The 17,032-nt window shown below is 35.8% G+C and overlaps 3 protein-coding genes across 4 annotated transcripts; 1 reads left to right on the forward strand and 2 right to left on the reverse strand.

Annotated features, from left to right (window-relative positions):
• Nucleotides 1-2,691: 2,691 nt before the first annotated feature.
• LOC117625292 (macrodontain-1-like) lies at nt 2,692-3,994 on the forward strand. Its single transcript, XM_034356877.1, has 2 exons — nt 2,692-3,181; nt 3,387-3,994. Exons 1-2 carry the CDS (start codon nt 2,692-2,694, stop codon nt 3,992-3,994), a joined length of 1,098 nt encoding a protein of 365 aa, XP_034212768.1.
• Nucleotides 3,995-6,352: 2,358 nt separating this feature from the next.
• Nucleotides 6,353-7,185, reverse strand: LOC117626673 (NAC domain-containing protein JA2-like). The gene is made up of 3 exons (XM_034358473.1): nt 6,763-7,185; nt 6,509-6,714; nt 6,353-6,386 (listed from the first exon to the last, which is right to left on the reverse strand). The coding sequence occupies exons 1-3, from the start codon at nt 7,183-7,185 to the stop codon at nt 6,353-6,355; spliced, it is 663 nt and encodes a 220-aa protein (XP_034214364.1).
• Nucleotides 7,186-9,149: 1,964 nt separating this feature from the next.
• Nucleotides 9,150-16,611, reverse strand: LOC117626672 (SH2 domain-containing protein A-like). 2 transcript variants are annotated; one of them, XM_034358471.1, is made up of 12 exons: nt 16,243-16,611; nt 15,739-15,930; nt 15,207-15,416; nt 14,978-15,067; nt 13,989-14,066; nt 13,724-13,888; nt 12,728-13,048; nt 11,776-12,044; nt 11,052-11,214; nt 10,134-10,483; nt 9,523-9,600; nt 9,150-9,424 (listed from the first exon to the last, which is right to left on the reverse strand). In XM_034358471.1, exons 1-12 carry the CDS (start codon nt 16,387-16,389, stop codon nt 9,406-9,408), a joined length of 2,082 nt encoding a protein of 693 aa, XP_034214362.1. In that variant the 5' UTR covers nt 16,390-16,611; the 3' UTR covers nt 9,150-9,405. The 2 variants fall into 2 exon arrangements, with proteins under 2 accessions (XP_034214362.1, XP_034214363.1); XM_034358472.1 differs by lacking the exons at nt 14,978-15,067; nt 15,207-15,416 and having other exon boundaries at nt 9,237-9,424; nt 16,243-16,531.
• Between the last annotated feature and the right edge of the window lie 421 nt (nt 16,612-17,032).

Genomic DNA, 17,032 nt, shown 5'->3' on the forward strand with positions numbered 1-17,032 from the left:
ACACCCCCGTTAAAATGTGTTTTTGACAGGTTGAAAATTTTGATTAAGTTCGTTTTCCAAGGGAGACACTGTCGAAATTTCAGTAGAAGTCTCGGCCCTCTTTTCCTTTGTTTTAGGGGAAGATGACGTTTGAAATTAGTAAGTACGATTGGTATTGGTTGGATGTTAGAAATACCACAAGATCCGTCACGGATTCCGACGAATTTGGGTCCTGTCATTTTATTTGTATTGTTATAGCTTGGTTTTTTCAAGCTTTATCTTTTTTTAAAAAAAATTATTCTAAGTTTGCAATCTTAGTTGGGATGCATATGCCAGAGTTTTTTTGATTTTGCGTGATCTTTAGTGAAGGCGCACCAGATTGTCTTAATTTTGATGTTTGGTAAAATATTAGCTTTTCACTCGATAACTTACTGGTAAGTTATAGGCTTTTCACTCCATCACTCACTTGACGGTTAAATATTGGCTTTTCACGCTATAACTTACCGGTAAGTTATTGGCTTTTCACTCCATCACTTACATGACGGTTAAATATCGGCTTTTCACGCTATAACTTAGAGTAAAAGCCTATATATAACCGTCATGTAAGTGATAAAGTGAAAAGCCAATAACTTACCGGTAAGTTATAGGCTTTTTACTCCTTCACTTATAAGACCGTTAACTATTGATTTTTCACGCTATAACTTACCAGTAAGTTATAGGCTTTTCATTCCATCACTTACATGACGGTTATATATCGGCTTTTACTCTATAACTTACCGGTAAGTTATTGGCTTTTCACTCCATCATTTACATGACGGTTGGATATTGACTTTTCACTCCAGCCTTATACAGAGGATACAATTGGTAAGATTCTGGACATCACATCAGATGCCAAGAAGAAGAAGTTGAGATGTCTGAAGTGGCAAAGCATTTGTTGACCAAGATTGGTGTTGATGCATCCTTGAGATATGCTATCCATCTCATAACAGCTTATGCCTTGGCATGCCAAAGCGGAAGGGAAATATTGTGGAGATGGAGGATATTAACCGAGTTTACCATCTGTTTTTGGACGTAAAGAGATCAACACAGTACTTAATGGAGTATCAGAGTCAGTATATGTTCAATGAGGAAGGTGATGAGGATGATACCAATGCCATGCAATCTTGAGAGATTCCTTGCGCCTAGGAAAGACTTTGTGTTTATTTCTGTATCTTGGTTTATTGGTTTTAGGCAGCACTGGACTTTCTTCATGGGAAAACGGCATTACTGCTCTTGTACGTTTTGATCCTGTTTAGAGTTTTGGGATTTTATGGTAGTTTTGTGGTTTTTCCATTTGAAGAATGAATCTGTAATATTTATCCACATACAACAATGTAGCAGGAATAGTCTCATGACTTTGATATCTAATCTACTTTAATCTAGGATTTCCGACTACATCTTCCTCTGGGAGCCTTACAAGTTACAGAACCTTCGCTTTAATCATTTGTGATTCGTTCAATCCAAGTCTGGCCAAGGGAATTGTAAGGGGTTGTTTAATCAATTGGCAAATTTCAGTTGTTAGTCCAGTTTAGTTTGTAATTCACATCTTCCCTCCTTTCTCATCTCCCCGAGATGCCGATTGCTGAGTAAAAAAGTGGAAGAAAATAACACATACAGTTTTTGTTCGTCAATTAGTCTCAAAATCTTGTATGCATGTTAATTATGATAGAATGTGAATTGCCAATCATTAACTAGGGTATGCTTTGTAAAGTAGAGGATAATTGTTTCTACAAGTCTGATGCAACTCTATTGAAATGAACACCGATTGCACTCTTCAATCCTTGGTATTTCATTTTGAATTTCGAAGAATTATTCATAGAAATTAAACAAAAAGTCTCAGATTTTTTTTAAGGCAAAAGCTGTTTCAACAACATGATAAAACATTGCTTAACATATAGCATAAATGCACTATAACGAACTTGTAAAATCATAGTATATATAGTTTTTATCTTGATACAATTGATGGTCTAAACTATTATAAATTAATATAATATACAGAAAGGAAGACTCGAACTTGAGTACAAAGGGGTGAGCTCACTGCGTAGACACTGCATTTGCAATATATGATTTTTACATCACTTGTTCATATTTTGATGGCTGAAATGTGTATAAAAATGGAAGATCATGGGGCGGGACGGTTGCAACGATTAGAGGAACCTGTGGGTTTTTGGAGCCTGATTGGCTCTTCAATGTTCTTCCTCAAAACAAAAACAAAAACGTTCTTCCTACAAGTAATGCAAACGTGTCCCAACAAGGAAGGGAGAGGAGGAAGGAGCTAGATGATGAAGAAATATCGTGTTCTGTTCAAGCATTTCTTTGAAGTAAAAACACATGTTTTTGTATAATTAAGCCCATTGAGCATTGACCTACGAAATATACGTTTTAGAAAGTGTTAGACCAAAATCGGAAAGATTAGTTTTGGGCCTTGACGAAGGATTACCATTTAATTTGTTTATATCCTTAAAAGGATTTGAAATTAAATAAGAAGATTGCAATACCAGGTTTTGAAATTCTCTTTAACTAGGCCCGTGTTTTTTATATTAAATAGATTAATATTGGGAGTTATTACACGCGTACAAGTCTTTGTGTATAAAATCCCATGACCATTTTGCATGTTATCAGTACACACACTAAGATACCTCTCGACTCTAAGTAGGTGTTTACCACTTAATCATGGCTCTGCTCATCACAAACCAAGGCCAAACCATCTGTTTGGCCTTTTTTCTTGTGCTCATTTTGGCCTTCTGCTCCTCTCAAGCATCTTGTAGTCGCCAGCTTTATGGCGAAGAAAAAAACATGTTCCAGAGGTTTGAGGAGTGGATGACTAAACATGGACGAGTGTATAAGGATGCACAGGAGGAGCTGCGCTACGACATTTTCAAGTCCAATGTGGAATTTATAGAAGCTTTTAACAAGAACAAGGACGGAAGGAAGTACACACTAAGCATCAATAAGTTTGCGGATCGCAAGAATGAGGAACTTCGAGCAATGCGTAATGGATACAATGTGAGGCAGCATCTCTCCAAAGAAGTGATCACCTCCAACTCCATGAAAGTAAGTCCAAATACATTTTTCAAATATGCAAATGTAACCGTGGTGCCACTTTCCTGGGATTGGACTACAAGTGCTGTAACCCCGGTCAAGGACCAAGGATATGATTGTGGTAAGCATGCAAGATTAATCTATATAGTCTAATACTTTCTTGTCGGACAATCTGACAATATAAAATCATTATGTCATTTAACTTTTATGTTGAATCATGCATTTAAGCAATTGTTAATGTTAATTTTTTATTATATAAATACATTCTCTATCCAATCGTGGCTTAATTATGAACGTTTTTTTGTCTCAATATCATGATGCTATAGGGAGTTGTTGGGCGTTCGCAACAGTGGCAGTTGTAGAAGGGCTTAACTCTATTATGACAGGAAACTTAATTTCGCTATCAGAACAAGAGATTATCGATTGTACAACTAGTTTCGAAGATGATGGCTGCCATGGTGGTTTTGTGGAGAAAGCCTTCGAATACATGATCCAACGCAACATGAGCCTGTCAACTGAAGATGGCTACCCTTACAAGGCTGTAGATGGTGGCGTTTGCTTGGATGACTTCAATAATAATGTTGCCTCCGGTGCCATAACTATAACCGGGTACAAGCAAGTGCCTCAAAACAACGAAATTGCTTTGTTGCTGGCTGTTGCCAACCAGCCAGTTTCAGTTTATATTGATGCAGAAGCAGAAGAGTTCAAACATTATTCGGGTGGCGTGTACACTGGACCATGTGGTACAAACTTAACCCATGCTGTTACTATAGTTGGATATGATACTACTGAGGATGATGAGAAGTATTGGCTTATCAAAAATTCTTGGGGAGAAGAATGGGGGGAGAGTGGATACATGAGGATTCAAAGAGACTTTGATGCCAATGAAGGACTATGTGGTATTGCTATGGGAGCTTTTTATCCAACCGTATGACTTATCAAATGAAAGAAGCAGCTAGGAGCTGCAAATTCATACATGATCATGAGATCTTAGGGCTATAACTTAGTATGATTAAGCTTATTTATTCTTTATGTTTCTTGTTAGTTGTAAAGTTTTGTCGTTTTATTAATGAATAATGATAGCTTTCCATTACATATTTACTGATAGCTAGCTTGATTTCCTAATTCAACACAACTTGTTTTTGCTTTTTTAATTGGGTTGGGCTAATTTAACCTAGCTAGGTTCGTTAAAACTTAAAAGCAGAAACTGAAGAGAAGGTGGCTTGAATTACCAACCCCAACAGGCCCAAAATAATAACCTAAACTAGCCAACATAATTAAACTACGTACGAAGACACAAACTTGGCCGAAGAAACAAAGTAAAACTATACAAATCCTAATTAGCAGAGAAGTTTCCCCATCAAGCCTCCGTATACATAGATTGTCTTCCAGTTCAGATCAGGGTGCTAAAACATTGCTCAACTAACTTCAATTGTCTTGTCATGCAACAATTCTTGATAAATGGTTTATGCATCTTGATCTCAAAGGAGATTCAAAATGTCTACATCTTGAATATCTCAACCAAGAATATGCTTGAGAGAGAGAGAGAGAGAGAGAGAGAGAGAGAGGAACATGTTGCGTGAGAGCCCGAGAATTACAACAAGCAATCTTCATGAATTGCTCTTCAATTTCAAAAAACACACTTTCCCATGGAACCCGGTGTTTATTTTGTGAGATCAAATTCCAAGCCTTAGTATAGCCGCGCGGCTATACGGTCTATAAAAAAACTTTATAAAAAAAAAAAGGACATTTGTATTCGATCTCTTGGACCACAAGAGTCCAAGAGATTGTGGTCACCCACTGTTCGATATTAATCCAATGCTTCAAAAAAGTTTTTTAAAAGGAGTACAAGAGTGAGTGAACACAAATCTATTGGACCCCTGTAGTCCAAGAGATCAGGACTGTTTTATACTATATAGATATTGATTTATTAGTTTCGATATATATACTTTATAAATTCAAATTTTTTAATATATATTATTTTTATTCAATATTATCCGAAAATTTTGTGTGTATTATTGAAAATTTTGTATAAAACAAAGTGTATTAGACATGAAAAATACATACGTACATGTACACTACGAGTATTAAAACTGAAAATGCTAAATTCTTTATATGGGTAATAACTCTGGAAAAGTAAAAACTCAAAAGGTGACAATAGAGACTCAAGTAATGGCCTAATAGTAATGGATAATACTCTAAACTATTGATAAAAAACAATTGGGGAAAAACAATTTTAAATAAAAAAGACCCATGTAAAGACACACGGCTATAATATTTGTAAATAAAAAAATAAAAAAATTTATAAATAAATAAATAGAAAAGAAAAGATGATCTACCTAGCGCCAAGCATCCAACTAGCGATTCGGTGCCACGTATCAAAACAGTATAGCGACGTGGCTATACTCTTTACGTTGGATATAATACTGGACAATGTGGTACAACCTTAACCTATGCTGTTACTATAGTCGGATATAATACCAGTCAGGATGATGGGACCAAGTATTGGCTAGTCAAAAATTCTTTTGGGGAGAATGGATACATGAGGATTCAAAGGGACATTGATGCTCAAGAAGGACTATGTAGCATTGCTACGGGAACTTATTATCCAACCACATGAGACATCAAAGTAGCTGCTAATTTCATGATCATGAGATGCTTGGCGCAATAGCTTACACGTGTTGATACTATATGATAGGGTCTATTACGGTTAGTTTACAAACCATGCATGCCATCAAACCCATGTTACGATTTCAATTTTTTTATTTTATTTTTACTTTAGCATTAGATTAATTTACAAACACTAGGTCACAGGGTAGCTCCAATCTTATATTTTACTGGGTTGAAATTGTAAAAGACCTGACAATGCTAGCTAACTGTTGTTTGAAACGCTCTTGTGGTTGTCTCCTACTATTAATTTCACAATATTTTTACTTCCTTGCGCAACTTTGTCTTAAATAAAGCAGTATTGAATATTCATGTCTTTAAGTAGTGTATATGTTTTATTATTTTGTTCGTATATACAACTTATGAAATTCTTCACCGTATAAATAGTTAATACACGAAAGTACTCCAATAAATCCTTTTGTGTATTAAATTTGGAACCTTTTTAACTAAGCCTGTAGATAAACAAATGCACTAAGCAAGCTACACATATATATACTTATAGTGTTGTATTAAGAACAGAGAAATTACAAAAAGAGGAATTAATTGTGCTCGTACTGTGCAAGCAAAATTGGATTAACCCTCGATATCGCTCATAAGGTAATCCTCGAAAAGCCTAAGTTGATCTTCAATACTCGTGCCCTGCTGACCGTACTGTGCAAGCAAAGCGGGATTAACCATGGTGTCCTGTTCACCCTCGACATCGTTCATAAGGAAATCCTCGAGAACCCTAATTTGATCTTCAGTACTTGTGCCAATCATGTCCTGCTGATCGTACTGTGCAAGCAAACTTGGATTAACCATGGTGTCATGTTCACCCTCGACATCGTTCATAAGGTAATCTTCCAAAAAAAGTTGATCTTCAGTACTTGCGTCAATATGTTGCTGCTGATCATCATGCACATGCTGGGCCTGGATTTCTCCACTGGAAGGCAGGTCAACTTCATGATTTTGTCGTTCTTCTAATTTGCTTTTGCCCGATGTTTCTTTCTTTCTAACAAGACAAAGAACAATTGTCTCTTTGTTTCGCACCCGCACGAGAGATTCATCAAGCTGGAACTCAAGCATGATCCAACGGTCATCATGGGGCGAGCCAGGGTTCATGTACCGAAATCGTTTTCTGATGCCAATATCATTCCCACAAGCACGTATTTTCTTGCCGGAGTCTTCTCCTTTCCACACTCCGGTACCCGTGACACCAACTGTTCGGCAAAACCGCGAGCCGTTCGGAGTCTTCTTCTTGAGTGTGGTGAAGACGTAGATGTCTTCTTGATCATCTGGTGATGAGTGGTGGAAATCTCTCCATATCTCCCATGGTTCTTTTGTACCGTAGAGATCGCAGTCAGGAACAACACCTTTAGGATAGTCGTTTCCATTCACTCTGGGGAGAAGGTAGTGAAGAAGTAGTTCTTCTTCTGAAGGCGTGAACCTGTACCCAACTGGAACTTGATAGCCACCCATACTTAATTCTTAACTAGGGTTTCTAATTAATGATGCGCAGTAAGAGAAAAACCAAAGGCTGCAAGTGAGAGAGCAACTTATTATTTGGGGTGTATTTATAGTGGTTGAATTTCTTGCAACCCACAAGTTCACGTTCCGAATTATTTGGGTAATTATTTTATGGACTAATCAGGGCTTGACATGTAAGGTGGATTGAGATAAATGAGCATATATACCGGGTGTATTTTGTTGCAGATAATTATGCCAAGGAGAATAAACTAAATCATTGATATGTTATATATTTCTCTTAGATAAAGATAAAATTTTAGATAATTTGAAAAAATTTCTTAGATGAAGATATGATTTTAGATAATTTGAAAATTCAACCATGAGGATCATATAGATATATACATGAACAAACGCCTCAATTTGCCGTCGTTTCTCTTTTTGCCTGTCAACATTTTTCATATGAGTTGTTCAGATTTTGATATGGCTGAAATGATATATATATATATATATATATATATATGTGTACAAAAATGATATATTTTTGGTCTGTTTTTAGGGATTTTTTTCAAATTTTCTAACCTATATGTATATCGAAAGTATTAGATGGCGGGAAAAACCAACCTATATGTATTGAGTATATGGTTATATGTAGAAGAAGGGAAGGATCCTTGAAATATACGTCAAAGATATGGAACAATATCGGAAAGACCAAAAATTGGGCATTGACGATGGATTGCCATTTAACTTATTTATTTCCATAAAAGGAAGGATGTGAAATTAAATAAGAAGATTGGAATACCAGGTTTCCAAATTTTATCTTTTGCTGGACCAGTGTTTTTTACATTAAAAAAACTGTCCTGCACTCGAATATTTGACTCTGGATGGACTTCTTATGAAGGATGTTTCTTATATGTCCAGACAAATGATGTCTCTCGAATTATTCTTTGGATGCAAAATCGGGGAAAAACAAATTTTAAAAAAAATACAGTATCTATGTAAAGCGTATAGCCGTGCGGCTATACTATTTTTAAATAAAAAACATTTTGAAAAAAAAGGACCCCAGTACAGCCGATCAGCTTTAACAAAAAAAAAAAAAAATCCCGAGTCTAGCCGAGCAGCTGTACTATTTGTAATTATAAAATATAAAATAAAAAAAAGAGGTCTGCCTAGCGTCTGGCGTCGATTAGCGATTCCGCAGCCACGTGTCAACAAAGTATCGCCGCATAGCTATACTATTTTTATGAGGAGTAGAGCCGCGCGGCTGTACAATTTGTAAAAAGAAAAATACCCGCCTAGCGCCTGGCGTCCGACGTCCGACTAGCGATTCGGCGCCATGTGTCCTCAATACGTCTACAATAGTATAGCCGCTCGGCTATACTCTTTAAGTGTATTACATTTAAAAGGAGTATAGCCACGCGGCTATACTATTTATTAAAAAACAAAATCATAAAAATAAAATAAAATAAAAAAAAAAAAAAAAAAGGATCCTTCTATTTGTGTTAGATATATATTATTAATCTGCTAATTTAGAAATATATATTTTATAGATTTAAATTTTTTAATATTTTATTTTCATTCAATACTATGCCGGGAACAACCTATGGACTTCAATGGTGAAGGAGACTACCTTTTTTTTTTTTCATAGAAGCGTTTTTAGGTGCAAAACACTCGGGGTTTTGAAACTTATGCTCCTCCTGCTTCAGGGTGTTTCCCAAATCTCAAATCCCTCGATGTTGGAGTTCATTGTCCTGGTAAGAGCTTAATGGAAAAGCTTTTTACAAACTGTCCTGCACTTGAATATTTGACTATTGAAGGACTTCTTATGAAGCATGTTTCTTTTATGTCCAGACATGATGTCTTAAGAATTATTCTTTGGATGCAAGATCCCTCGTCAATGCCAATATTGTTTTCTGGTACCATTATTTTGCAGCAGGCCGAGGTTATGAGAAATTCGTGTTCTAATGAAAATGTGGGGGTTGGTTGCTACATAGAAGCCAAGACATGCATTTCACAATTCTGTGCAAAATTTGTATCACAAGCTCATTATCAGCCAATAAAATTCAATGTTGAAATTGAAATGTGCTGATGTTTTTACACAATGGGCAATTCCACTTATAAGATATTGATATAATAACAGACTAATCTATACATCAAAGGCTCAAAGACAATACATAGATAGCCGCAAATGATCTTGCAAAAACAGAATAGTATATTATGCATCTCTACCCCCACTCAGCGACTTCTTATTATTCTGCAAAATTTTAAGCAAAAAATTTATAAATCACTCATATCCAGTCAATGCACTAAATGGAAGTTTAATAAAAATTAAGTGTTATATAAATTTCTTGCCTTCCCAATCGAGAGAGTTCGGGTTCCGCAAGAAGCAAATCTTGCAGTGGTTTTGCATTCTTTTCCTTCTCAGCAAAACTGCAAGACAAGGGAGGCAACTAAAGTTTCGGTAATTTCAAACCAGGATTGCTAACTCATTTTCCCAGATAACTAGATGGTAAACAAAACATCAAGTCTCTAATAATTGCTCTCTGAAATCATTTTATTATACCCATCACCCAAGTTTTGACTGCTTCCCTAAATAAAGTTTCACAGTTCCTTCATACCTTATCTCCGTGGTAAATCAAATTTATCTTCGTATGCATGAGACCTTTTCCCATTAATATGGTAAATTTAATGCAGTGTGACTGAGAACTCAATATTTCAACAATTACTTCTCTAATAGAAAGAAAAACACAATCAACATAAAACTCAGGGACTACATTTTTCTAATAATCTTTGCAATTTCCCTACTGTTTAATAGGCCATACATAGTACACCCCTACAAGTTTGAGTTACAGTTAAGATGTCTTGACCAATAATTTGATTAATCCCTATATGAGAAAAGCGCAACAGAAATGAAATTTAAAACTGCCGTTTCTCAGGCAAGGCAAAAGTAGTGAACTACCGACCTAAACATTTGATCAAGGGAGATAAGCTTGTTGTGAATAGTGTGCTTGCTGCCAACATAAGTCACAACTAAGCTACCAGCATCTGGGTGGGGCCAGCTCCTTGAAGTAGGAAACCGGAGTACAAATGTACCAGATTCCTGTAAACCCCTTGAACCTTGAAGTGAAGTTTCAGCTTCTTCCTTCGTAATGAATCCTTCTATCCACTTGGGAGATGTTGAACTCCACATTGTATTTATCCAATCTTTTGATAACGTTAAAGCTACAGGATATAACCAACACCACATCTTTTCAAAGTTCTCTTGGGCCAGATATTCTTGGCAACCAGCAATTCTCCTCAGTAGCTCAAAGTCCTGAAAACATTTCCCAAAGGAAAAGAATAAACACTTTTTGCAAGCTAAATCAAACATGACAACTTCATCCTCAAAACTAGTTCCCACAGAGTTTTCATTATGACGTATTATCCAGAGTGTAAAAGCAACAAGCTTGATATGAAAAAATGATTTGGCTACATATGATGAAAATAAAGGTATAAGGAAATCAACTTCACAACAACAAGAAATTAAATCTCATAAGTTACACCCCTGGATTCTCCAAATCTAAACTAAAGCAACCACATAGCTATTTATGATATTTGTTAAAAATCTTCCCTACAGAAAAATTTCACAGACTTAATGGATTGAACACAAAGATAAAATTTATTGAAAAAATACAACTCATCTGAAAACTTGACAGTGTGTAGTTTTGATTGCTCAACCAACTTCAATTGTCTTGTCATGCAACAATCCTTAATAAACGGTTGATTCTGCTCTAGGAGCATCATCATGAGCATAAGATGCAACTTGATCTCATAGGAGATTCAAAATGTCTACATCTTAAATATCTAAACCAAGAGTATACTCTAGAGAGAGAGAGAGGAACCTGTTGCGTGAGAGCCCGAGAATTACAAGCAGCAATCTTCATGAATTGCTCTTCAATTTCAAAAACCACACTTTCCCATGGAACCTGGTGTTTATTTTGTGAGATCAAATTCCAAGCCTTATTTCCTTCCTCTATCAATCGCTTCGCCATTGCTATTTGGTGCCTGAGGGAATAAATAAGAACGAAAAAGGATTCTGATTATACAAGGATAAGGAAATATATGGTATCTAAAGCACAAATCAAGGATCACTAGGTAGTAGCATAATCAAACTCTAATCCTATTTTTTTTTCCTTTTAAACTGAGAAATTTTTTCTTCTCTTGGGTGAATTGACATAAGTATACACACGAAAGGGGGTTTAGTGATTACATGATCAGTAATATATTGAACCTGAAATGAAAACAAAGGATCTGTTGTATTCTTACTCAAAATTAGAATCATAGCAAAGGAAGGATGAAAAGAATAGAAAAATATAGCTGTTCCCTACAATTCTTTTGGATTTGATATGAGTCAGTTTTTACAGGAATGTCTAGTTGGAATCTGAAACTGAAAAGAAAACTAAATTTGGCAACCAATGGAATAGAAGGGTTGAAGGAGGATTCTTTTTTTTCTGTCATAATGAACAGAAATGACAAATATCATGCAAGAAAGAATATCATCATATATTTGTTAACTCAACCAATTGAGTCTGTATTATTTATATTAAGAAAAACACTAGTGAATACCTGTGGTGTGAACATCCTGAATATAAGGAAACCTGATGGGAAAAACTCAAAAGTTCTTCGTTAGAAGCAGTGCTGGAAATCTCCTTGAGCAGAAGAGTCTTCTCAGTTAAACCTGCTAGGCAGTATTTAAAAATGGTTGCATCCGACATTGGATTTCTACTACTTGACGTACTCTTGAGAGCTGAGTTTCTCGCTTCGGGGCTCTCTGAATCAGTTTGGGAGTCATCTAATTCTTCAAGACTGTCGGATCTCCTCGCCACATTTTTAACCTAATTTTCAATTTATTTCAATTAGACTCTTGTCAATATTCACACACACACACACACACACACACACAAAAATTAAAAGTACGCATTTCCATATATCGATGTTAGAAAATTTATTCTAAAGGTTGCATATCTTTTGAAAATAGGATCATTCCAGCACAATAAATTAAACAAATATCATGATCCAACCTACTTACTATGATAATCTTCAAATAATGTATTAAATATATTTTTATCTTTCCTTGAGCTCAAATGGAAACATTAGCAAAAATGTAAATCATTCTTTTTCACCATTCAGCCTTATCAGGAATATTAATAAAATTTCAAAAGTTACATTCTTCGGAAATTATCAGAATTATTATTTTTCACTGAACTGAAATAATTTTAAAAAATATCCCTTTCTTCCCAGCAGAGGTTGAAAAGAATCACACTTTTAGAAGAGTTTACACTGTTTTTCAACTCTCCTTTTATTTTGAAGTTACTCATATGGGGTCCCTTATATAGGAAGACTTTTGACAGAAAATGCTGGAGAAGACAAATTCGGTTATGATCATTAGTGTATCTGGATTATCTAATTGTTCATTATATTAGTTCCAACAGAATAAGAATTTCAAACAAAAGCACCCCATGGAATATTTTTGTATCATGAAACTCACTTATTATTATAAGAGAAAACAAATGAATACCTGATTAGCAGTTCTGGAATGAGAGTTGCATTCGTCTTCTTGTCCCAATCTACACCGCTTTGATGATGGACTCAGTTTTTCTTCATGAATAGAACTGTGATGAAGTTCTAATGTTTCATCATCCAATCCCGATAACTGAGATAAATTAAGTTGATCATTGGCAGATGCTGGCCTTTTCCACAATCTAGAGGACATCCGAGTACTACGATTCCTTGAGATACAAAGAATTGGAGGGGAGAATGCCTTGAGGAAAGGATACGTTTCCAGTTTTGGCATGTGAAACATTATGCGGAACATCCGATTATCACACTTAGATGAAAGCTGAAATGAGAAAGAGGATAGTCATTGAAAATTTCTAGCAGAACATAGAAACATTTGGCAAATAAGTAGATCTTGCACTAAAACTCATCAAAATAATACCCCTATGTCTATTCACCTCAGAAATGGAACATTTTCAACAGTAAACCAATCACAATATGCTAAATGAGAAGGACATCAGTGTCGATTGTTCTCACACATGCAGGAGCACACATGTACACCCATATCATATGCAAACAAGTGACCTCCTCCCACTACAATAGAATTTAGACCTGTGACATTGAGAGCATACAACAGCTTGGAATGATGGCTGATTGAACAGTACATCGATAATTTTGCAGAGATGATTTCTAAGGGGAACCTAAAAGATGGACAGATCGGATCATTCGACCACATTGCATGGCGGGCCTAACAATCCCTTAATTTAACCACATTGCATGGCGGGCCTAACAATCCCTTAATTTAGTGAAATCAAGGGATCCCTTAGTGTATGGGCCCTAACCTGAAGCACTAGAGTTCGTCATCATGATGAGGAACAATTTTCACAATTTCGTCAGCATAAGAGATTTATCAAATAAACCCATTTAATATCATGCTTGTAAGTACCAATGTGTAGGGAAGTATCTCATATATCTTCACAAAAGGTGCCAAAAAGATATGTTCTCTCTAACTTAGAACCTGAGATATCTTCAGCTTAAAAGACGCATGCCCATGCAGCATTTTACTTGGTCTATCGCAAGAAGCAAATTCAACCCCATCTTGGCTTGCCAAAAGAGGAGCTTCTCCGTCACTTGTCTTCTCCACAGGTGCCCCATTGTCAGCATACACGAGGGAAGCAATAACCTGTAATAGAAGCAATGTGTCAACCGTGCATGCTAATATTTAGTCACTGTTGCACATGAAATTTAACAATGCATGTAGTGCACAAAATCCAAATACAAACCTCCAACTCCTTGTTTATAGGATGGGAAAAGGCATCTAACAGTACAACATCCAGTGAAAAAATCCTGCGACAAGAGGCCTGTGATATGGTAAATAAAAGTGGCAATATCAATTAGGAGATATCTCATTGCAGTAGCCATGGATTATAACTTGAGATAATTAATAAGGCAGACAGCATCCCTTACTGTTATAGAATGTTTATGCCCGTCAGAAAACTTTTGAAAAAAATAATCAACATATCCAATTGAAGTGATAACAATTTGAATCAACAAAGTTGTAATTCTAACTACTTGGATCCTTGACATTGTACATATTGAGATTTCTGGAAAACAAAATCAATTTTATAAAAAGCGTCATCACTACTGGTATATTGTAATAGTAGACAAACTTTGTATCAATGAATTCAGTTCATATAAGGAATAATATCTCCAATTGTGCACCCAAAATGTGTAAGTTTAGCCTTGGCATAACAATGAAAATTGTTTCTCTTATAGGAAATATCACAGATGTTTCTAAAAGCTTGTCCACAAAATCTTAGTTACTCCCAGGGCTTCACATGAAACAGCACAATGTAATTCTGTCAAAAAGTTTGTTAAGGAAAAAAATGAGTTTACTCCTTTTGGAAGTTGAGTGGTTTCTCTGAGCATGATTCCTTTTAAAATAAGTGACAAACAAAGAATTATAAGGTTGCATCTTTAAAAACCATGAGATTTTACTGCTACAGCACTTGGAAAGTCATAGATGTTACAGAAATAATACAAGGCGACTTCGATGGGAATTTTGAGAGCAATAAATATAGCAGTTTATGTCATAAGAATTATTAAACTCGTTTTCGGGACTTCATGTCCATCATATATATGTATTCTTTAAATGATACTGCTGGAGAACAGTGAAATGTAACTCTGTATGTTAGTCCATTTTGATTTCCCACGTGCATAGAGTGGTAGTAATGAGGACCACGAAAGAGATATTATAGACATCCAAACTGACCTTGCCACCAACAATACTCCAAACACCATCACTGCCCTCTTCAATCTCCGATGCAGATGAATTATCAATGGATAATTGTAGAGGTGGGTCCTGGAATACAAATATATTTCTCTGTAATAAACATTTACTTTGGTGGAGAGGGGACTGGATGGGATAGGAAAGTGAGTAAATTGAGATGTGAATTAAAAGTATCCCTTAAGGAATCACAAGGTTTGCAACTACCACACACCTTAGCATAGTATTCCATAATAGATGAAGTTAAAGGCAAAACTTTATGATTGTGGACATAACCCTGCAAACTGTTGTCATCTCCACCACCACAAACCAAAGTGATCTTCGTCAAACCACCTGAAATGGAATCTTTGTTGAACAAAGGTGACATAGCTTTCTTTCCCGCAATTTCACCATCAATGTGTAGCAGCACAAAATCAGACGAAACCTAAAGTGAACCCATAAACTCTGAGCATCTCATATATTAAACACAGAAGGTAAACACTAATTTCACAAGTGACAAGGGGTACCGAAACTGCTTTTCATATGTAAGAAACCAAAAACCAAAACAAAATCTTTTTTTCTTCTTCCTTAGTATACTTTTATCATTAAATAGAGTCTGAGTTCTTTTTTTTTTTTTTTTCCTTAACATAGATAGCTTCTTAGTCACATTATGCTCTTGTATTTACCAATGCAATAAAATCCATGCTTTACCTCCCCAAACAAAATGTTCGAAATGAGTAAATCTTTCAATAACTAATACATCATACCTCACACCCAATATGAATCCATTTCTCCATAGGAAACTCAGTCTCCATAGCTACATGTGGAACTTCTGACAGTGAAGTCAAGTCACAAGTTTCAGGAGCTTCCTTGTGTAAGATACCCAATGGCAAGAGCACCATTTTCTTCTTCTCACTCAAAACAAGAAAAGAAGCACCTTCCGTGGCACTTGATTGCACCTGCATATCCGACACTCAATGAACAACCATTTCAGAAAATGATCCAAAAAACATAACAGAACACCTAAGATTCGACAAACATTCAAAACAAAGCACTTGGGTTAAATTCTCCATATCCATTGATAGAAAAACAAAAACAGAACAGAACTCAACAAGAAACATGAACAAACAAAAATCAATCATCATAAAAGTCCAAGAAACCATCAGCAACCATAAAAAACACAAAAGTGAGAAATGGGCATTCATCCTAATACCCAAAAGAAGTAAAAAGAAATACAAAAGAAATGAGGAAATGGGTAGTTTCAGACAAACCTGAATGAGCCTGGCAGGGAAGGCAGTGGAGCTCATGAGGTAAAGCCAAAAGCAAAGAAAGAAAGCTCCTTCCTGCACTTCAATTTCCGCTCTGAAATCCTTTAGCAGCGAATAGTATTCCACGCTATCTTTTTCCTCATTAGCCATTGTTCTTCTTCTTCTCAGCCTTTGCTCAACAACCTCAACTGGGTTTCTTCGTTGCTTTTGTTTCTCAAAAACCTTAGAACTCTGTCGCTGTCTGTCTTCGGGAACAAAACAGCGGTTCTTTTCAGCGACCGCTGTCAACTAACGGTTGGTACTGTTGGTGCTCTGTTCCGGTTATGCTTGACATGGGTAGTAATCTGGTGCTCCGCGGAGTAGAAGGAATTTGACTACAATCAACTCGCGCCATACAAAGGGGCATGAAATGTAGTAGGGCCTGGGCCTAACAATAGGGCCCTAAAGCCCAACAAAAATAATACATCTACAGAGAAGATTTATTTATTTTTTTAATAGGATAAAGCAAAAGAATATCAAGATGAAAGAAAACCAAAATGAAAAGCTCAATTCACTCCTTAACCCAATTACACAAGGCCAAGTTGAGGTTTGATATATTTTTTTTTCCTTAGGGTTGGGAATGCACAGGTAAACTTAATATGAAATGAAAATATAATTAATTTTTCTCTTTGGACCCATATCTTTTAAATTTTTTTCCCCGTGACATAAAATACTAAATAATATTAATTTGATTAGATGGTATGAGGTCCAATACCATTCACCGCGTAGCATTTTCCGTTATTCTAATTGAAGA

The sequence above is a fragment of the Prunus dulcis genome, chromosome 4, assembly GCF_902201215.1.
Source record: "Prunus dulcis chromosome 4, ALMONDv2, whole genome shotgun sequence".
Classification (NCBI taxonomy): Eukaryota; Viridiplantae; Streptophyta; class Magnoliopsida; order Rosales; family Rosaceae; genus Prunus; species Prunus dulcis.

Excerpts from the sequence above, each read along its gene's own strand:
- LOC117625292 (XM_034356877.1), top strand. The coding sequence starts at position 2,692 with ATGGCTCTGCTCATCACAAACCAAGGCCAAACCATCTGTTTGGCCTTT. Across the intron at positions 3,182-3,386 it reads GGACCAAGGATATGATTGTG|GGAGTTGTTGGGCGTTCGCA; the intron begins GTAAGCATGCAA and ends ATGATGCTATAG.
- LOC117626673 (XM_034358473.1), bottom strand. The coding sequence starts at position 7,185 with ATGGGTGGCTATCAAGTTCCAGTTGGGTACAGGTTCACGCCTTCAGAA. Across the intron at positions 6,715-6,762 it reads TCCAGCTTGATGAATCTCTC|AAAGAAACATCGGGCAAAAG; the intron begins GTGCGGGTGCGA and ends CTTGTTAGAAAG. Across the intron at positions 6,387-6,508 it reads ATGGTTAATCCAAGTTTGCT|TTGCACAGTACGGTCAGCAG; the intron begins TGCACAGTACGA and ends ATCCCGCTTTGC.
- LOC117626672 (XM_034358471.1), bottom strand. The coding sequence starts at position 16,389 with ATGGCTAATGAGGAAAAAGATAGCGTGGAATACTATTCGCTGCTAAAG. Across the intron at positions 15,068-15,206 it reads TTATGGAATACTATGCTAAG|GACCCACCTCTACAATTATC; the intron begins GTGTGTGGTAGT and ends TTTGTATTCCAG. Across the intron at positions 9,601-10,133 it reads TCCCTTGATCAAATGTTTAG|TTTTGCTGAGAAGGAAAAGA; the intron begins GTCGGTAGTTCA and ends CTTGTCTTGCAG.